At 41.4% G+C, this 22,065-nt stretch overlaps 1 protein-coding gene across 6 annotated transcripts in view; it reads left to right on the top strand.

The window, feature by feature from the left end:
• The window catches only part of GTF2I (general transcription factor IIi), a 106,855-nt gene that overhangs the window by 65,492 nt on the left and 19,298 nt on the right, over nucleotides 1-22,065 (top strand). For all 6 annotated transcript variants that reach the window (XM_032431166.1, XM_032431169.1, XM_032431167.1 and 3 more), the window contains 8 exons: nucleotides 2,898-3,008; nucleotides 4,466-4,531; nucleotides 7,471-7,654; nucleotides 10,863-10,921; nucleotides 11,910-11,981; nucleotides 17,667-17,850; nucleotides 18,995-19,053; nucleotides 21,907-21,978. In XM_032431166.1, coding sequence (XP_032287057.1) covers nucleotides 2,898-3,008; nucleotides 4,466-4,531; nucleotides 7,471-7,654; nucleotides 10,863-10,921; nucleotides 11,910-11,981; nucleotides 17,667-17,850; nucleotides 18,995-19,053; nucleotides 21,907-21,978 — 807 coding nt within the window. The remainder of the gene's footprint in view (nucleotides 1-2,897; nucleotides 3,009-4,465; nucleotides 4,532-7,470; nucleotides 7,655-10,862; nucleotides 10,922-11,909; nucleotides 11,982-17,666; nucleotides 17,851-18,994; nucleotides 19,054-21,906; nucleotides 21,979-22,065) is intronic.

Raw genomic sequence — 22,065 nt, forward strand, 5'->3', positions numbered from 1 at the left:
ATTTTTAGTTTGAGCTTGAATTTGAAGCTTCCTGAAATAGGTGTCTCTAACACAAAAGTGGTTGCTTCTAATGTGGAAACGCCGTGATAATTAGAATGACAGCATTCGGTCTGCCAGACCTGAGGGTCACAAGAGGCAAATGCTTAGAGCTTTATGTGATAGTTTTGCTACAGAGATGCAATTTTGATCCTTTGTGGCAAGGATTTTGAGGTCAAGAATAACATTTTCTCATACTTTTGCAAAAGAAATGACAGTTTTTTGCAGCAAAGAGTGGAAAAGACTATGGAAGTTCAGAGCTGTCCTTGTGATTTCATTCCACGTTTCACAGGATTTAAAACACCCAAAGATTGATTAGTAAATATATGAAGTGGGTTAGTCTTTTACTAGAATGTGTGGTGTGATATTTTGTTACCACAAATAATACATCTCTTTGTATTTGTTCACATTTATAGATTAAACTTATTTGTCCCTGGAGAGAAATGGGAAACCACTTTTTAATATATTACAGTCTGATCAATCGCTTGTCTTGTTTGCACATACTCGCCTAGATTTGTCTTTGTTCTTTTTTGTTTATGGTTAATGAGGTTACTTTTATAATATAAATATGTTTATCCTATTCTCTACGTTGCAAAATAAAGTTGGACTGATTGAAGCAGTCTTGACACTTAAAGAAAAGCTCTCTTGCCCTTTCCCCTGGGCCTCAGTTTCAAAGAGTTTATAGTTGAGATGAATATAATAGATTGCTGGGATTCTTCATTACCACCCTCCAGCTCTCTTGTCTTCTTAATTTTATACTCTTTTTGTTTTATGTACTTCAGTTAACAGTTTAAATAATGACCCACAGGGAAAGTACTTTTGTTTTTAATGTCATTGCTTAATGTTTGTAAAGAAATGGTAACATTAAGCATTTAAAATGCTTTGACACGGGGGGCTCCCGGGGCTCCCGGCTGGCTCAGCCGGTAGAGCATGCCACTCTTGGTCTGATCTCGCCACTCTTGATCTTGGGTCATGAGTTTGAGCCCCACGTTGGGAGTAGAGATTACTTAAAATAAAGCAAAAATGGTTTGACACTATTCCTAAGTGAAACGAGTGTCTTTCATTTTACTTTATGCACACTAGCATAAAAATACTCGTAGGCTTCTAAAAATCTGGAAATGGAAAAAGTTGTTTTGTTTTTTCCCAGTACATTTTCAGAATGGAAGGGTAAATGTATTAATGATACCTCATATGTTTTCCCAAATGTGTCTTTATAGGTTGAATTTAATTACTTGATAATCTTTTATAGTGTTTTGACCGTTTTTACAGCCATTTGACCACTAATCCTTGTAGTAATTTAATAAGCCCACATGACACGGTCAAATTTTATTTTACTAGTAGTTTGTAATTTTTAAATCTTCTACAATAGATTTCTTTTTTTCTGGATTTGAGGAAGGGTTTCTACAGTGGCAGTCAACACGTGAAAGAGTGTTGTAAGTTGTTCATATGATAACATTTCCCAGTATCCCCTGAACATGGCATTTTTGTCTCCCAGCTCATAAATGGGTCCTGATGTGACTTAATCTGGTATTGGTGATATTAGTGACTTTTTCTCTTATTGGTTAGAATAATCAGCAAATGGCATTAGAGGAAGAACCCGAAGTCAGTGAGCCAGGCGACAGCGTCTGGTCGTGTTCTCTGACTCCTTGAGAGGAATGGCAGACAGGTGTTTTAGGCTTCGGTCAGATTTTCCCTTGATTAACATGCAAAATGCATAGAAGTTATGTATGGTTGTCCCAGGCAATGTTGTGTATTTGGCCGAATTTGGATTTCTTGTTATCTCTTGGAGAGTACCATGCTAGTTTGGTGCTAAGAGTTACACTCAGAGTCTGATCTCAGCTGCACTGTTGAGCATGTGACAAGGTGAAGTCACACAACATTCATGGAGCGGATTTCTTGAGCTGTGAGAGGAGAGTGAAAATTATCTACAAGAGTGATCTGTATTACTTGAATGGCAGCTTTTTGTGATTGTCTTTAACACAGTGATTATTTCTTTTCTGTCCCATACTGAGTTTCAAGTAGAGATTTCTTAAAGTGATATTTTTAGTAACTTATGGATGATGTTTGAGCAGAAAGCTTAGTATTGTGCCACGTGACATTTTCAGGGTTCTAGAAAAGAGATGACATTGATAGCTTTTCTTATTTTATCCAGATGTCCTTAATTCTAGCATTAGATGAAGTTTCCTAGCAGGGTTGAGGTGCAGGACATATCCATGAAGACCGTAGCACGAACTCGCACTACGAACATCTGAAGTAGTCTACATTCTCTACTTCAATATCTGCTTGTTCATTTCTACTGGGTTTTGTGTTGACTCAGTCAGCATTATCTGTTTCACAAATAACGTAGCCCTATTTCATTAATTCTGTAAGTTTTGTGTTTGTTAAAAGTGTTTGACATAAGTTACCTACCCTCCCTTGTTTATGCATGCTTGGATTTTATATAAGCTGAAATATTTTTCTCTTCAAGCTGTATTTCCTCCCCCTTTTCGTGTATATTTGTATAATTGTAGGTATCTGTCTCTTAAAACCTTTTGCCTGAAAGACTTAAACTGTAATCTTAGGAGCTGAGAGGATTTAGGGGAGGAGGGAAATTGAGGAGGATGTAATTCAAATTAGACTAAAGAAGATGAAGTAAGGCAAAGGAAAATGAGGACTATTCACCTGAGCACCTCCCCTCAAGAGTAGGCAAACTGCAGGTGTAACTGGGAAGGAGTAGGCCTCAAATGACCTTAGAGAAGTACTGATGGGGCGGCTGCAAACGGATGTACAGGCCCCCGTCTTTTGAATGTTGAGAATTGAACAGACGGCAGCCAGAACTCACTCAGACTGTTCCTCCAGTGATGACAATTTTCTTTTTCAAGATGATGATTATTCTCCACCTACCAAGAGACCAAAGAGCAGCGAGCCCCCCCAGCCACCAGTCACGGAGCCTGCCAATGCTGGGAAGCGGAAAGTGAGGGAGTTCAACTTCGGTAGGTTCTACCTCAGATACAGGTCCCTTTTCTTTCTTTCCTTCTGAACGTTTTCTGTTTCTCCTAAAACTTGGAGCCATTCGTGTGTGTGTGTGTGTGTGTGTGTGTGTGTGTAGGGGTGGAGGGGGGGGAGATGCTTTAAAATACATTACTGCCTTAGATTCTAACAGGAGGAAAACCAAGGCAATTTGAAGCACGCTTACAGACATTGTTGAAGCTTAGTGTGAGTTGACCAAAGCACAAGACATTGTGTCTTCTGATGTTAAGTACGGTTAATAGACTTTGAATCAGTGTTTTGATGACTCAGTAATTAAGACGTTTTTCTTAGCTTTAAAACCTTCCTTATTTGGGGCGCCTGGGTGGCTCAGTCGTTAAGCGTCTGCCTTCAGCTCAGGTCATGATCCCAGGGTCCTGGGATGGAGCCCCACATCGGGCTCCCTGCTCGGCGGGAAGCCTGCTTCTCCCTCTCCCACTCCCTCTGCTTGTGTTCCCTCTCTCGCTGTCTCTCTCTCTCTGTCAAATAAATAACTAAATAAAATCTTTATAAAAAATAAAACTTTCCTTATTTAAGATCTGTTTTCCACTTTGATTTTTTGTGTTCTGTGTAACTGCCAGCAGCTAATCTAACCAAGCCCCAGTGGATAGTGTATCTTTTTGAAGGGATTAATAAAATATCAGTGGAGCAAATTTTATTTGCGATCCATATTTTGAATAGGTAGAACATTTAACTTCTGCATTTTTTAAATAGCTTTTTAGTATTTTAATTTGTCATAGTCATTAAATGTTGGATATAAATTGATTTTATTTATAGATAGTAAGTTTACATGTATTTATATTCCTTAGCACTCTATTTTAGGGTGCAACTATATGTAAATACTTATTTCTACACAATTTAGGCGTGTTTTAGAAGGTTTCCTGAATGACCTTGGACACCTCCTCTTTTTTGCCTCCATTTTATACTGTTTAAATGGACTGGTCTTTTCTGACCTTTTTAGAAATTATCAGGCTAAAAAGAGGTACTCAGTGTTTTGAAAATAAACTTTATTTAAGTCATCCCTACACCCCATGTGGGGCTTGAGCTCACAACCCCAACATCAAGAGCTGGACGTTCTTTTGACTGAGCCACCAGGTGCCCCTCGAAAATAAACTTTAAAAACATCTCTTATAATCTCTCATTGGACCAATTCTAAGAAGGACAAAAAAGGGAAAAGTTCTTAAGAAAGCAGTAAAATTATATAGATGGAGTTGGATTATTAAAACTAGGATGTGTGACTTTTGATCTTGGTTGGGGTCGTGAGTTCAAGTCTCATGTTGGGCATAGAGATTACTTAATGTAAAAAAAATTAGGATGTATTATGTAGAAAATAAGTCTTTAGATGTTGGGTCATTGTAATATAATAGCGCCCCCAGACAGGGATTTATTGTTTAGATGTAACTTAAAACTCTCAATTTTTCAGAGAAATGGAATGCTCGAATTACTGATCTACGGAAACAAGTGGAAGAGTTGTTTGAAAGAAAATATGGTAAGTCTAAACTCAGAAATTCTTGTAATTGTTTGTTGATAAGCCTTTTAACAATTGGGTTACTTTTCATCCAGTGTAAGAAAGTTCACTTCTCACAGTGACGTATCGGTCCATCAGAAGGTTGTGGAGAGTGTCTGTTCAAGTATTAGAAACCTTGTCTCCTAGATTACTGTGAAGCTTTGGGAAAGTTTTCTTTCTGTGATTACCAGTTAGCATTTCTTTTAACCCTTCAACATGCTCCTTTGGGGGTTTATTTACATATTTGTTGCAGAGTCCAGGATCTTGGAGATCGAATTGAAGACGAGCTTCTTCATAATAGTCTTTCTTCATCTGCTGTGTTAAGTCCAGTATTCATCTTGTGTCCGTATTTTCTTGACAATTGATATATAATTGGTTAAGTTAGGTCACAAATTGTCTTCTCCTTTTCTTTTATTATTCTGTCCTACATCTGCCTTTAGGTAGTGATCAAAAAAACAAGCACCATGTTACCCCCGGTTGGTATATATTACCTAAAATATATATCATCTAAAAATAGCAACCTTCATTGAACTGTGTTTTTATTTGGAGGATTCTTAACTTTGCAGTGGACTAACAGTCTAGAAAATGGGCTGATTATACTGAATTTTCACTTGAAAATCCTCTTTTTGGAGTGCTCTCCCGCATCACTGAGTTTCTCTGGGTGAAGTTCTTAAATGATAGACTACACTGGCATTATTTAGTTTACTAAACTTGAAATGATAGCTCCTGTACCATTTTTCATGGGTGACAGCTGACCCGTCCGTGAAGATTCGGAATGAGAGTAAATTCAGTAACTTCTCCTTAAGGCTCTCCTAGTAGCCCTCCCTCTCCAGTAGCCATAGCGTTTTCCCTGTGATCTTAATTGGTCCGCTTCAAAGCAGAAACTCCCAGAACTTGTTCTATATTCAGCACTGTTCCATGCTGGTAAGGTTATAGGCCCTGGGGACAGAATGCTCAGCCCTTTCTCTTCATCCTCTCTCAGGATGTGTTAGGAAGATTTGATAAGATAGACACCATAGTGTCTGTAATAGCTGGTGCGTAAGTACATAGTAAGTACTTTTTGTATATACTTTCGTTGCTATATACTTATTGTAGTACAGATTCGAGTAAAAATAATTTACTGTTAGAAAATCTCAGTGCTTTTCATAAAGGGAAACAAAAATTATGTTTTTGCTTTTGTTGTGATGGTGATTTATTTCATTATTTTGCATATAAGAAAATAATGTTGGGGCGCCTGGGTGGCTCAGTCGTTAAGCGTCTGCCTTCGGCTCGGGTCGTGATCTCAGGGTCCTGGGATTGAGCCCCGCATCAGGTTCCCTGCTCAGCGGAAAGCCTGCTTCTTCTCCCTCTCCCACTCCCCCTGCTTGTGTTCCCTCTCTCGCTGTGTATCTCTCTGTCAAATAAATAAATAAAATCTTTAAAAAGAAAAAATAATGTTTTCCTACTATTGTGAGATTATAAGAACAATATTCACATTTTACAAGTGGAAACAATGGTGATAGCCTTAGAGGAAGATGTTTTCTTTGTTACGTGAATAGGATTTTCAGATGCACTATGTCAACAACGGATGTTAAATGTCATTATTACTGTGTACTGTGGTCCACTTGAAACTTCAGTACACGTATTAATGTTTAGCCAACAGACTTAAAATACTAGTGAAAAAGGGCGGCTGTTCTGATGAAGGGGGATTCCTGTGGGAGGAATTGGGAGTAAGGGGAAGCCACGGGGGTCCTTTCCCTGTGGGGCTTACAGGGCCTTTCTGGCCAGGTCAGTAGCTCATCTGCTGTTCTTGCAGCACACGCACTAGAAAGCTGCTTCCGTAGCGGTGCCGTGCTCGTGAAGTAGAAGTTTTTGGAAGAAAAGCCATAGGTGTCTGCAGTCTAGAACATTTGTCGTCGATTGACTCAGCATCAGAAGGTTTAACAGTGGAATTTTTGATACTGTCTATAAATGTGCCTCTATTGTGAGCTTAACCGATGCTTTTTAAAACCTTTTTATTACGAAAATTTCCAAACAAAAGTAAATGATACAGAGACCCTCTAAGTATCCATCACCCACATTCAACAGCCTTTAACATTACAATATTTTCCTTCTTGCCCTCTCTCTCCTGTCCCATCTCTTTTTGATGCAAGCGTATTTTAAAACTGTAGTGTCCCAGACATCCTGTCATTTCAGCTCTTAAGAAGTCTACATTTCAAAATGGGGAGTTGAGGGGCACCTGGTGGCCCAGTCAGTAGAGCAGGCGACTCTTGATCTCGGGGTCGTGGGTTCGAGCCCCACGTCTTAATCTCAGTTCCATTATCACACCTGAAAACATACATGTAATACCCAGTGATGTTCAGATGTACCCTGTTGTTTAGAGAATCTGACCCTTTGTAGTTTGTTTGATAAAATCACTAAGGTCTTCTCATTATATTTGAATCTTGAGACTCCCCATGCTTTTGACCTTTTGCAGCTGCTGCATTATTTTACCTTTGGACAAAGAAATTGTAGCAGAATATTTACAATTCAGAAAAATTTTCTGCTTCTGTTATTTTATTAAAAAAATCCTTTTTACACTAATGTTTATCGTTGAAAAATACTATTTCCTGTAAATACTGTATGTATTAACTGGTGTGAACCAGTATGTTTTTCTGGATCGTACGTTCTTTAGATTTCAGTAGATCGTCTAGCTGCATCTACGTTCCCCCAAAATAATACATTATTTGATTGCAGATTTGGTTAGAGTACCGGCATCGTTGTTGTTCTTTTCCTTTTAGTTCCTTTGTATTACTTTTCTTGTGATTCAGTTAAAGTAAACAGAAGCAAAGATAAAGTTATAAAAGTTACAGAGCAGTACGTATTCAATTACTCTGTCGTACAAGCTGTGTGGTTAATCCCTGCCAATTAATGATTTTTCCTCTCTCTTTTTATCCTTAAAGCTCAAGCTATAAAAGCCAAAGGCCCTGTGACGATCCCATACCCTCTTTTCCAGTCACACGTTGAAGATCTTTATGTAGAAGGACTTCCGGAAGGAATTCCTTTTAGAAGGCCATCTACTTACGGAATTCCTCGCCTTGAGAGGATATTACTGGCAAAGGAAAGGATTCGTTTTGTGATTAAGAAGTAAGACGCTCTTTGGACTCTTGTCTTTGTTCTCGTTTAGTGCATCTTTTTATACTGTTATCAAATGTTCATTAACCTCTAGGGCTGTATTTTAATTAAATTTGAGTTATATATTATTTTATTTACCGCATTTTAATGTGTCGCTGTGGACAGGTTTTTCTTGTTCATGCCCAGACTTGGCTTCTAGAGCATGAATATTTGCCCATATGTGATTGACGTATAGCTGTCGTTGTCTTTGTCGAATTTTCTTCTAAGTCTGCTAAAGAAAGGAGTAGAGTATCAGTAGAGTATTCATTTAATCAGAATTAAAAATTTTTAATATTTTAAAAAAGCAATACAGTACCAGTCAATATCAACAAACAGTGTCTTGTTTTAAGAGTTATTTATTTATTTTAGAGAGATTGAGAGAGAGAGAGAGAGACTCTCAGGCAGACTCTGCACTGAGCGTGGAGCTGGACATGGGGCTCATCTCACAACCCTGAGATCATGACCTGAGCCGAAACCAAGAGTCGGACCCTTAACCGCCTGAGCCACCCAGGCATCCCAAATAGAGACTTCCTGACATGGAAAGGGTGGGGTAGCAGTTAGGATCTGCAGCAGTAAGGGAAAAAAAATCCTTGTCAGTCAACTTCATATAGTAAAATGCTTACCTTACAAGGAGGTCAGAGGTAGGATGATTAAAACTGGTACATGGAGCTCTGCTTTTATTCTTCTCCAGATTCTTCCTTCCTTGTGCTGTTTCCTTAGACCAGTAGTGTGCTGGATGCAGTAATTCCAGGCTTCACAGCCAGGCAGGGTGTAGAGGAGAGACAGCAGCTACCTTTGTTTCTCTTGGAAGGGGCCTTACTCTTCTCTGGTTAGAATTCTGTCAAGTGCTTATTCCTCAACCAGGTACAGGCACAAGAAGGATAAACCATCATGGGTTTGGACCAAGTGGTACTCGGGCCGCAGGGAGTGGCGATGGGTTTGCTTCTGCTGAAAGACATGGCTTTAAATAAATAAATAACTCTTAAAACAAGACACTATTTATTGATATTGATTGGTACTGTATTGCTTTTCTAAAATATTATACTGATACATTGATACTCTACTCCTTTCTCCTTAATGTGTCGCTGTGGACAGGATTTTCTTGGTCATGCCCAGACTTGGCTTCTAGAACATGAATATTTGCCCGTACGTGATTGACGTATAGCTGTCATTGTCTTTCTCTAATTTTCTGCTGAGTCTGAAGACATGGCTTTCATTTTAAGTCCTTCTATTGGGAATGAGTCTTTTTGAATTGTGTTCATATTGTAACTGATTTTTAAACTTTTTTTCTGACATCTCTTGAACTAAGTAAAGTAAATAAAAGTAGTGGAATAGGGACTCCTGGGTGGCGGAGTCGGTTAAGTTTCTGACTCTTGGTTTCGGCTCAGATTGTGATCTCAGGGTCCTGAGATCAAGCCACGCCTTGGGCTCTGCATAGAGTCTGCTTAAGATTCTCTTTCTCTGCCTCCCTCTGCCCCCTGCCCCTGCACTCCCTTGCTCGCTCTCAAATAAAATAAACCTTAAAAAAAACCCGTAGTGGAATAATAGTATTTATCATTTGCAGAAGTATTCAACTTCATTACTTTGGGAACACTCTGGTACTGTGCTGACAAAATGGGAATTTAACTACTTTGATCAGAGATTACAACCAAGCATGCTTGCATCTGTATTGGTATTCAGTAAGGGGATGACAGCTTTTAAGATTTAATTAAGCACGAAAAAGACCTAAGATAGGTACCTCAAGATAATAAGTGAGCTGTCCTCCACAGAGAGAAACTTGTTGCAGATAAATTTTTAGTTTTGAGATCTAGTGGACTCATGAAATTGAATTGTCAACCAATGGGCTTGTTCTAAAACCCTGACACTAGCCAAGAACCATCAGTAAGCATACACTGCTTGATGTATTAATGATACATTAATAAGTTTGTTTTAAGAAAACTCTTTTGCACTGTCATTTTATGCTTTTAATATTAGAGATTTTAAATTCATTTTTAAATAGCAAAATACAGAATTTTATAGGTTTGTTATATTTATATAGAATTTTAATATATAGAATTATATTTATACTGAGTTTATTATATACAGATATATAGTATTGCTAGTATTTGCTAACCTTCGAGTGTATAAAACTGTGTTTGGATGTTTAAATGTTAATGCAGGCACATCATGGGATACTTTGTGCCATGCACATCCTGTTTCAAGTCCTTTCAGTATACTTAGTTATAGTTATGGTAAGCCCTCTTCTACATCGAGAGGGACTTTTTTTTTTTTTTTACATTATTTATTTGAGAGAGAGCGCGAGGGAGAGGGAGAAGCAGGCTCCCTGCTGATCATGACCTAGGATCATGACCTGAGCCGAAGGCAGACACTTAACTGACTAAGCCACCCAGGCGCCCCTTGAGGGGGACTTCTAAAGCCTTTCTCTAATGGTTAAGGTGGTTCGTCTTGATGTATGTATTTTGTTATGTATTTTGTTTTAAAAGGGTAATTCTATAGAGTTTAGCCAATGTTTTATTTCTCACTCACTAATATTATTTGAATATTATATATAACCATTGATTCAATCCTGTGCTAGCTTCCAACATTTCTGAAATGGGTCATTCTTGTCTCTGACCCAATCCCCACCCCTACCAGCAACCCCTGACTTTAGGTCATTACATCAAAAAGGAATGATGGGCTATATAAGTTAGATTGTAAAAATTCTGTTATCTAGAAATTATATTTTCTGGGCAGTTTTGTATTACAAAATAAAAAACATGTAATCTATCTTACAGATGTGTTAGTATTGAAATATATTTAGGATTTTTATAACCAATTTATAGATGTGTTGAAGTGAGGTAGTCTTGAGTATAATGTAAAATTAAAAGATCTCATTAAAAAGTTTTGTGGCTCTCTTCTTTTGGTGTTACACTTTTATAAGGTATCTTTGGGTTGCAAAGTGAACTCTTTCCGTGAAGGACACATGTTCCAAGATGCACCTTATGAAACAATTTGCAATTACCATTTGGTTTTATTATTCTCTGGAAATCTCCAGAAATGAGGATTTAATTGTGCTCAAGAGTTCAGATTGTCTCTTCTTTTTAAAACTAGTCTTCACGACAGAGTATCTAATAAGTACTAGTAGTTGCTACTTTTGCTAACTGTTACCTGGTAAATACTTAGTACTTTTCTCACCTTGCAGACATGAACTTCTGAATTCAACACGTGAAGACTTACAGCTTGATAAACCAGCTTCAGGAGGTAGGTCTCCAGTCTTGTTTCAAACTGTGTGTCATAGTGGGGTCCTTGGCTGGCTCAGTTGGTAGAGCACGCAACTCTTGATCTCAGGGTCATTAGTTCGAGTCCCTTGTGGCCATAGAGGTTACTTTAAAAAAATGTGTCAAATCAGAACATTATGTACAAGAAATACACAATATCGAAATAATATTCTCTGCTCTCTAGAAGAATAAACCCATGTTCTTCCTAATAATCCATTATAAATAAGTGCAAACATCACATTGCTGGGAAGACTGAGAGAACTAAACTCATTCTACTTCTGAGGCACAAAGTCTGTTACCTGGCACGGTGAATCAGTGTGTTAACCCACATCTGCATTAGTCAACTGAATCATCCCTCGTCATTATCCACAGGACATAAAAGGGCTTACTTCTTAGAGCACAGAGCTGTGGGTATCATCACTTGTTTGTGAGACGTGTTTCAGGGAAATACAATTGTGACTTGTTCTCTTACTTCACTTGGCTCAGCTCTAGAGGGCTGGGGGTGGGGTTAGAAAATGGAAATCCTGTCACTTTGAGTTGGTGTGATGAAGGCTCGCCAGCATTATCCTATCCCTAAATTTACCATCGTGGAGCTCACCTGCAGGCTACTGTTCAGTGAACTGCACTCTGCTGTTTCCGAGCTATGATCATGACACTTGAGAGTACCTGTGAAATTACTGAGTTATTAATTTCCATTTTGTCATTGTTTCATTTGTTCTTTTTATTCGGTGTCAGCAATGTTTTTAAGAAACACATTCTGAAATCTTAGAAATAATCTTAGAACAGGAGCGCCTGGCTGGCTCAGGCGGTGGAGGGTGCGACTCCTGACCTCTCAGGGTCGTGTGTTCAAGCCCCATGTTGGGTGTAGAGATTACTTAAATACATAAACTTTAAAAAAATTCATTACTTAATTGACCTAGTTTAGTAATGCCACCAGTTTGAGGATGTTGTATGTTTGTTATTCTTAACAGTGAAGGAAGAGTGGTATGCCAGAATCACTAAATTGCGAAAGATGGTAGATCAGCTTTTCTGCAAAAAATTTGGTAAGTGTGATTTCCCCCATGACTAAAGTATATTACAGAATAAGTTTCCCAAATTTTGCTTTAAGAAAGTAAATACAGTGAAATGATTCACCTCGTTTTCTTTTTTCCCCTTTTTAAAAAACATATAATTAAGAAGAGTTCAGTGATTCATCAGTTGCATATAATACCCAGTGCTCATTACATCATGTGCCCTCCTTAATGCCCATCACCAGTTACCCTATCCCCCCATCCCCTCCACTCCACACTCCCCCCACTCCAGCAACGCTCTTGTTTGTTTCCTATGATTAAGAGTCTTTATGGTTTGTTTCCCTCTCTGATTCTGTTTTGTTTAATTTTTCCCTTCTGTCCCCTATGATCCTATTTTGTTTCTTAAATTCCACACGTGAGTGAGATCATACAATTGTCTTTCTCTGATTGATTTATTTTGCTCAGCGTAATACCCTCTAGTTCCATCCACGTCAAATGGCAAGATTTCAATTTTTTTGATGGCTGAGTAATATTCCATTGTGTGTGTGTGTGTGTGTGTGTGTGTGTGTGTATACCACATCTTCTTTATCCATTCATCTGTTGATGGACGTCTTGGCTCTTTCCACAGTTTGGCTCTTGTGGACATTGCTGCTATGAACATTGGGGTGCAGGTGCCCCTTTGGATCACTACATTTGTATCTTTGGGGTAAATCCCTAGTAGTGAAATTGCTGGGTCATCCGGGAGCTCTAGGCTTGAGGAACCTCCATACTGTTTTCCAGAGTGGCTGCCCCAGCTTGCATTCCCACCAACAGTGTGGGAGGGTTCCCCTTTCTCCGCATCCTCGCCAACATTTCTTGTTTCCTGACTTGTTCATTTCAGCCCTTCTGGCCGGTGTGTCACCTCCAGTTTTCTTTCATTGGTGAATATACATATGTTAATCCTGAAGAGTTTTAGGCCCATACCAGAGGGGAGAGAGCTCTGCAGCGGAAGCGCGAGTTCTCTTCCTGAGTAACTCTGACCCAGTGTCGCTGGTACAGCATCGGGCCCCTCGCAGTCCAGGAGTCCTTTGTCTTTGGCCCCTTCCGCAGCACTTGGCGTGCCTCTCTGTAGGAGCAGGCCTGGGTCACAGTCTGTCCCTGAGGGCTGGTTATCCAAAAACGCGGTGTGCCCCACACTGTTCTCCTCTTACTCCCTGGCCTTGCCGGCTCCCATCCCTGAACACTTGACCATACTTGGGTTTGGTTTGTCACCGCGGCATCTTTTGTTTCCCTGGGCCGCTCTCCCCTGCTTTGTCCTGCCTTCAACAGGGCTGTGTTTCTTCTTTTTCTTGCTTTCACTGTTTTAAACCATTTATATGGACAGTTACGAACCTGGGTGACTGTTGGTTTCTTCCCGTGTCCCTGGTTGTCGTTTTCGTTCTTGATGGCACCTCCCTTTAGTTGAGTCTGTCCAGCTTGGAGTGCTGCCTGACAGCTTGGTGCTGAGTCCTTTGTCTCCTCCCCTGCTGTGCTCTCTTGGCAGCCAGTCCCTCCCATCTCCCATTGTGAGCATATCGGAATCTCTGTTTCCTGATGGCTTTTACATTTAAGTTTCGAGCCGTGGAAACTCCCATTTGACATCAGAACTTTATTTTTTCCCCCCACCTGTTTGGTACCTCTGCAGACTTCACATGTCCGAATTAGGATCTTTGTCCCCCTCTGCACCATGTTCCTTTCCCCGACCATCTGGGGGGCACCACCCTCTCCCCCATTGTCCCAGCCAAAGCCCTGGGAGTCACCCTGGATTTCTCGATTCTCACAAGGCCTCCTGCTGACCGGACTTTGAGCTCAGCCCAAATCCCTACCCTTTTCTTTGCTCCTGTCTCTCACAGCGCAGAGCCGGTGCCACAAAGCAGCTAGGTTTTAATCTCATTAAAAACATAAAATGGAGGCATGTCCCTTTTCTGTTTTCTGTTCCATGGCCTCCCTTTGTTCTTGGAATTAACCCCACAATCCCTGGTCATAGCCACCCTGTCTTTCTTCTGATATCACCTCCTGGACTGTCCCACTGGCTCACTTCGTTCTGGCTGTAATGACTGTCTACTTGTCCTTTAAGTTTCGAAGGTCATGCCCTCCTGGGGAGTGTTGCCTTGCTGGGACCTCAGATGTTTTTGTGCCTCTCCTTTTCGTTTACATCTCAATTTAAATGTGGCCGCGTTGGCCTGGTCTTCACTGGGGTACCCATCTACCGCACACCATTAAGCACATCCGGTCTCATCCCCATTTTCATTCCTCGAAGCACTAATGGTGGTCTTCTGCCTCCCACTACAACGCTGTAGATAATGACAGCCAAGGTCTTGCGTGTCTTGTCTACTGCTAGAACCGTGCTTAGTGCTGGAGTAGGTACTGACCGAATACTTCCTGAAGAGACCAGTGTCACGGACCTGTGTGCTAAAGCCGCCAGAAATCACTGAGCCTTTCAGTCAGGTAGTGTACATTGGACCTCGTTAAATTATGTCACCGAGAAGACCAGAGGACGTCCCGGAGCGCCCCAGCTGCCCTGCACGGGGAAGGCTGTGGTGGAGGGCAGCATGGCTGGCTGGCACGGAGAGTCCCAAGGACTGCAGCGGTTCTCACTGTTCTGCGAGAGAAACCATTTGAGTTTTACCACAAAAAGCCAAGTCTCCTGGGTGATGATTCTTACTTGCCCTGCCATTTCCCGGAGGGGTGCATGGCAGTGGGTGTTAAAGACCTAATAAACCAGCTCTTAGGTATTTCTCAGGTGGCAGCTGTGAACTTAGGTCACTGACTAGATGTTGTTTATCTCTACTCTTGACCTGGGAATTGAAGGCATTGGGGAGGAGTCTGAATTTTAAGTTTTTTCTCCTGATCCCTGTCCTTGACTACCCAATGTGAATTCAGGACCTTAGTGACAAGTTCTCTCCTCTTAGTACGTCTGGTTGGAAATCAGCTAGTGAGCAATAAACTAAAGCGTCTTCCCCACTTTAAAGATCATTTTATTTCCAAGGCATTTAGTAACATGAATCAGGTGAAGAAGGCCACCATAGTGTCATTAGAGTCCAGGAGTATCTGCATGAACAGGTTTAAGCTTTGCCCTCACGTGTGGTTCTGGAAGTTGAGCTTGGGAAAACAGTCGGCCAAACCTGTTAGCACCACTGATGCTTGCCAAACAAGCTGACTTCGGCCTTGTGGAAAGAGGAGGCTGTTGACAAGCCCATGTACTCACTCACACAAAAAGGAGCCAATGGGAAATATTCTGGCTTTGTGTCAGAGCTAAGAAAATAGGTAAGAGCTTACGTGTTGCTACATTATAAACAATAAAAGTCTGGTTCTTTGTTTTTGCTCATGGCCTTAGGTGAGTCTAGGACTGTAGGTAATGTAGAGAGGGTTGCTGTTTTCTCTAAGGTTCCTGAAAGGGAAAGGGGAAAGCTTACGTTTTCTGTAAGTGTCAAACATTGTAAGTGTAGAAGGTTCCACTGCTTCAGCAGAATAGTCCGTTTTAGGCCTTGGGCATCCGTGGACACCTGGGCGCCAGGTGCTGAGAACGCGGCAGAGCCGAAGGCACAGTGGGACTCCCCCAGACACGGGGGGAAAGGTACATAGTACACAAGAGGTGTTATGTCTGGGGACATGAGGGGAATAGGGAGCCAGGCGGATTGTTGTTTTCTCTAGACGAAGCCTCACTGGTGACCAGCTAATGCAGTTGGCCTTCCCCCTTTCCCATAACTTCTGCTCTTCCTCTCTCTACTCCAGCAGTTGATTCTTTTTTATTTTATAGGAATTTCATTAGAATTATGACTATTCTTTTTTGCTATATTTCCCTGAGTAATAATTATTGTATTACGTATCATATCATATCTCCCAGGTGTGGTGTGAAAGGCTCTACCACATTTCTTGAGGGAGTGTTTCTTTTAACAGTAATGATCTTTATTACACTGTGTGTGGTTTTCTTTCTTTTTTTTTTAAGATTTTATTTATTTATTTGACAGAGAGAGACACAGCGAGAGAGGGAACACAAGCAGGGGGAGTGGGAGAGGGAGAAGCAGGCTTCCTGCTGAGCAGGGAGCCCGACTCGGGGCTTGATCCCAGGACTCTGGGATCACGACCTGAGCCGAAGGCAGACACTTAACGACTGAGCCACTCAGGCGCCCCCTCTGTGTGGTTTTCAAATACACATTCTTATAGCAAAGAGATCCGGGGACACCTGGGTGGCTCAGTCAGTTACGTGTCTGCCTTCGGCTCAGGTCATGATCCCAGGGTCCTGGGATCGAGCCCCGCATTGGGCTCCCTGCTCCGCGGGAAGCTTGCTTCTCCCTCTGCCTGCCACTCCCCCTGCTTGTGTTCCCTCTCTCTGTCTCTCTGTCTGTCTGACAAATAAATAAGTAAAACCTTTTAAGAGAGAGAGAGAGATCCTGTACTGGGGCCCTTCAGATTTGGTGCTAATGAAATTAGGAAGAAGTTAGATGGAAGGCCTTGAATCTTATTAGACCTCTGTTTGAGTGTGGTTTCAGAGCAGAGATTAGAAATTTCATGTTTACACTTTGAAATTCTAATTCTCCACCTATTCAGAACTAGAAAAGCAGTGCAGTGCATTCCCATGTACCCATTTTTCAGAATCAGTGATCATTAAGATTTTTCCACACTGTTCATCTTTTCCTCTTTTTTCCCTTGGTAGGAATATTATAAAGCACGTCACAGGCCACGGCATCATTTATGTTGTGCTCACTGCTCTTTTGTGAATAGTGCTTTCATTTTCTTACACGAGCACCAAGTCATCACGCCTGATACAATTAACCATTCCTTTGTACCCACTCTTGGCCAGTCCGTCTGTGAGTTTCCTCATTCATCTGAAAAGTACCTTTAAAGGTTTGCTTTGAATCTTGGTCTAAACAACACTCTTGCATTAGCATTGGTTGTTATGCTTCTTTTAATCTAAACCAGTCTCTGCTTGCTATTTTTATTTCCCATTCCATGCATTCTTTGCAGAAGTTATTTCCTTTTAATATGCCACACTCATGTAGTTCTGAGGGGTAAAGAACATTCATCTCATGGTTGCAATATAAGTAAAAAATAGAGCCTGCAGTAACTGTGTGTGTGGGAGCCAGCTGTAGGATTATCACACTCAGCGTGCAGCAGAATCGGTCTCCAGAGGATTTGAAAAAGTAGTATCTAAGTTACATTCTTTATTTGCTATGGTAGTTCTCTTATCCTTTTTTTTAATTTTTTTTTTTTTTTTTTTAAGATTTTATTTATTTATTTGACAGAGAGAGACACAGTGAGAGAGGGAACACAAGCGGGGGAGTGGGAGAGGGAGAAGCAGGCTTCCCACTGAGCAGGGAGCCCGATGTGGGGCTTGATCCCAGGACCCTGAGATCATGACCTGAGCCGAAGGCAGACGCTTAACGGCTGAGCCACCCAGGCACCCCAGTTCTCTTATCCTTTTATTTCTTCCCAAAGATACTGAAAAATCTCTTCTAGGATCTTCAAGCTATTAAGATGGTCTTCGAATCCAGAAACTTCCCTCCACCAGAAGTTACCTCTTGATCATGGGCCATTCATACTTGCCTTTGCTGTACTGAGCCTGTTTCCATAGTTAATGTGTGTGTTTCCAGAGTTTAGTTTGCTTTTCAAAAAGTTGACCACTACCTTGCTTTGGATTGTACTAAACTGTGATTTCATCAGAAGGTTAATCTCCTGAATTGCTTTTCCTTTGTAAAGCTGAAGCCTTGGGGAGCACGGAGGCCAAGGCTGTACCTTACCAGAAATTTGAGGCACATCCTAATGACCTCTATGTGGAAGGACTACCTGAAAACATTCCTTTTAGAAGTCCCTCATGGTATGGCATCCCAAGGCTGGAGAAGATCATACAAGTGGGCAATCGAATTAAATTTGTTATTAAAAGGTAAGATTATAAAATCTCCAGAAACAAATGTAATGCTTTCCTTAATAGAGATTAATTTCATGCAAGTGGGTCTTTTGTTCCCCTCTCCATTGGACTTAATCTCCATATTTAAAATTAAGTTGTATTACAGTTAGGTTTGTTTATTGAGCGAATGTTTATTTAGTATCAGGTACCAGATAGACAGAACTGGGTCCAATAGGAACCCTGTCTTGGGAGACTTATTGTAGAGATAAATGCAATAAGGTGTTACTGGGTGCTTTGAGGGAGAAGGTGAGGGTGGCAGGTAGATGGGTTAGCTGTGCATAGAGTAGTGGAAAGGGGCTTCAAATACAGGGAATAGTAAAAGTAGAGGAAGGGGTCACATAATTGCACCATTCTGTGTGGGAGGAGTGATACCCCGTGGGTATGGGAAGCCAGGCAGATGTGGGCATGTGGAGGAAGGCCTTTGGTCCTGTACTATCAGTGGAGTAATTAAAAGGTTTTAAAGCCAATTCCTTTTAAAAGAGTTTAGAGGGATGCCTGGCTGGCTCAGTCGGTATGGCTTGCCACTCTTGATTTCGGGTTTGCGAGTTCAAGCCCCATGTTGGGCGTAGAGCTTACTTCAAAAAAAATTATAATCATTTGGATTTGCATTTTAAAAGGATTCTTCTGGCTTGAGTTTGAAGGATAGTGGTGATTTGGGGGCAGGGAGAAAGTGCAGAAGGCCTGGCTTTAATATAGAAGGGTGCGGTAGGGGTAGAATGTGTAGCTCTGGCTTATTCACTGGGGCTTGTGTGTTTGTGTGGTCACTGGGTCTCATTGTATAAGGGAGAGAGGGATCTTTTTAGGACAACGCAGCTAGATATTTCTGACTGTATTGTGGTGGAGCTCATCTGAGGTTTTAGAAACAGTTGAACTGTTGCGGGTGAAACGACTATTTTGCACGGTTGAGCTTCAAATGCCTTTGAGGACATATAGTTCCGAACTGGAATCTGTGAAAATTGCTATTTTCAAAATAATCGAGTCCTCCAACTGATTTTTCCCCCCCACTGGAAATGAGGTTGGAATGAACCATAGTGGCACTCACTGACAGTTCACAGCTGTGTGGGGAAGGCCCCAGGCGTTCCTGCACGCTCTGTTACTCACCTCACCCGTGTTTTTACAGACCGGAGCTTCTGACTCACAGTACTACTGAAGTCACTCAGCCAAGAACGAATACACCAGGTAAGATGGTTGTGAATTCCTTTTTAAAAGCTCAGATCAGTGTTTTTAAGGAATTTGACAATCTTTTAAAGTGATGGAACTCATCTTTTCTCCCTTTCCCCCGAAAATCGTTTGTGGACGCTCAATACAGGCCCTCCTTCATGTATCAGTACACACCCAGGTAGTTTTGGGAAAGCTCAGGCTTTGAATTTAGAACAGTGGTGTTGGGTAGAAATGTGTCATTTTTAATATTCTGGTAGCCAAATCTGTGTTTCAACCTGTAATCAAAATAAATACATGATGAGGTAAAACTGTTGCATATTGTACACTTCGAGTCCGTCTCCCGTCAGTGAAGCACATTTCAAGTGTTTGGTTGCCACATGTGGCTCATGTGGCAGACCACGCAGATTCAGACCTTAATCTTTCTTCACACGGCCCCTGTTCTCTTAATGACAAACACTGCAATTCCAACAGCTGCACTGACCTCAGAGCTCAAGAGAACCTGGAGGTCTCAGTCTCGGTTGTGTGAATGAATGGTTTTATTTTCTTCATCTGGGCTGTAAGTCTGCCTTTATTTCTTTGCCATCTTTTTGTTTACTGTGCATAGTGGCAGAAAAAGTGACCACAGCTTGCATATCTTCTACAGCGTAACAGACTTCTGTTGCCAAGGACTAGGGGGCGTTTCTGAATTCACACGGTTCGTTGTTCTTACAAATACTGCGGCAAAATGGTATACAAGATGTCTGTACTAAATACTGACCGTTCAGCACTGAGGGTACCTGCGGGCAGCCGACGGAGGTCAGCCAGGATGCTGGAGAGATTGTAAAGTCGTTTGTAGTGGCATGCGAAATGGTTGAGAAACACCATACAAGGGAAACCGAATTCTCCTCTGCCAGGAATCCTGCTGGGGAGATGGTGTGATCAGTGAGCATCAGAACCGCCACAGCAACCTCCTCAGCATGCTTTTGAGTTAGGCAAAGAAACAGAGTATTGGTGACGAATGGAAGATTGGGGATGACATAGACTTTGCTGAGGGAAGTAATGGAAAGAGAAATATTCCTGAAGGTAGAACTGGGTTAACCTGGATGAGTGTGACTATGATAAAAGTCTCTGTTCAAGTCTTCATTTCTCAAGAGAGACAGCAAATTCCAGGTTGTGATTAATGTGATTGCTGGTTAATAATTCTGATAGTGACTGCAAACGTGAGAATGGTAAAGCTGTACCCAGCACGTTGAGGGCCCCCGTTGTCAGCTGGACTTGATCTCTTGTCCTCTAGCATAGATACTTGAAAAGCCTGTCCTCAAAAGAAAAGTCTCAGTGCTCTGAATCATTAACGATACTTAGCCTTCCACCATTCGTAGGAGACCTTGGCAAGAATTAAAGTTGTCATTCTTCATTCCAGCAAAAATGTTCATCTGGTCTGCCAGTAAACCAGGCATCCGTTTTTTGCTGGGCCAATTCAAGTCAGACTGCGTGACAAGAGTTAGTTACGCCATTAGAAAGGTCTACTTAATTCTTGGCGTGACATGAGATTTGATAAAAGATGTATGCTTGAACACACTGGGGGGGCACTTTGCCCTCAATTTTGTAACAGATACACATGTGTCACATGTGAGAAATTCCTGGAGTTAACCAGATGATTGAGCTTTGAAGGGGCAGAACAGGGAGGGTTACTTGCTTCCCAGGAGGAGTAGTGCAGAGATCTTTACCAGCAGAGGAGGTGTAGGGTGAGGCAGAAACTGGACCAGTGAACAGAAGCTCTTGACCTTGGAGAAGAAGAGTCGCGATGTTTTTTAGTAATGGTTTTTGGTTTGTACCAGACTTCTTCCTCTGGCTGAACGGTTGAGCCACACCATATGAAACCCTTGAGATGGTAGGTTTTCTTTTAAAGTAAGAGTTTTAAAGTACTTCTACAGTAAAAGTAAAGTGTATTACGAGATTTTCCCAGGCCACTGACCTTTAGCATTATTTCCAGAACTTTCCCAGCATTTCCCACTGCCTCTGTCCACAGACACAGATGACTTCCACCCTGAATGCGATCCCTGTGCTCTACCCTACCCTCTTTCTTGCTCTCTCTTTCTCTCTCTTGCTTGCTCTCTCGTCTCCTCTCTTTGTCCAGCCCCTCCCATCATCACCCTCCATTGCTTCTCTCCATCCACAGCTCCACCAAACAAGCCCTGAGTGTCTGTTAAGTAAGTGACATCCTACGTGCCTTCTGCAATGGCTTATTTTCCCTTTATTTACAAGGGGATGGTTGTTGTCTTGTGAATAAGGGGAAGGAAATAAGCCAGAATATAGATGAGAGGAGTGTCAAGTCACATCTCCATAATCCCTTTAGTATGTATCTCTCCCGTGTGTTTCTGCAAATACTGAAATTTTGCTTTCTGTGGATTTCTAGCCACACATCGGTTTGATAAGACAAGGAATGCCTGTACAGAAAGCAGATACAATCAAAGCTGTTCTGTGAAGGCGTGGGGTGCCCGGGCCCTTGCACAGCTGTTTTTCCCTGCCCTGACAGGATCCTGTGGTGCTCCTCCAAGGAAGAGCCCTCGAAAACCACTCATTTAGAGCATTCTTAGGAACAAGTTCTTTATTTACAGTGTGAACTGAAATTTGAATTCTGTCTTCCTGAAGTTCTCATGTTTGACAGGTGCAGGGAATCCTTCTTTTCCTTAAGACCCAGAGGTTTTGTTTCTAAACAAAATCAAATTCAGAGCATCACTGGACTGTACACCTGAAACTAATACAGTGTAGTATGTCAGATGGATCTGACTCTTCTAAAAAAGAACATAACCAGGAAGAACGACATCCAACCTAATTTTGTGACAGCACCAAGAAGGAATGTTGTTAGTTACATTTATTTTTGCTTTCTAGTCAAAGAAGACTGGAATGTCAGAATTACCAAGCTACGGAAGCAAGTGGAAGAGATTTTTAATTTGAAATTCGGTAAGTAAAACCCAGTGATTATGTCTTAGTTTAGAAACCTAAATGAAAGGCAGCATTCTGAATGAATTATAGCAGTTCAGGACCTAC

Source organism: Phoca vitulina, unplaced genomic scaffold (genome assembly GCF_004348235.1).
Source record: "Phoca vitulina isolate PV1807 unplaced genomic scaffold, GSC_HSeal_1.0 scaffold45, whole genome shotgun sequence".
In the NCBI taxonomy this organism is placed as follows: domain Eukaryota; kingdom Metazoa; phylum Chordata; class Mammalia; order Carnivora; family Phocidae; genus Phoca; species Phoca vitulina.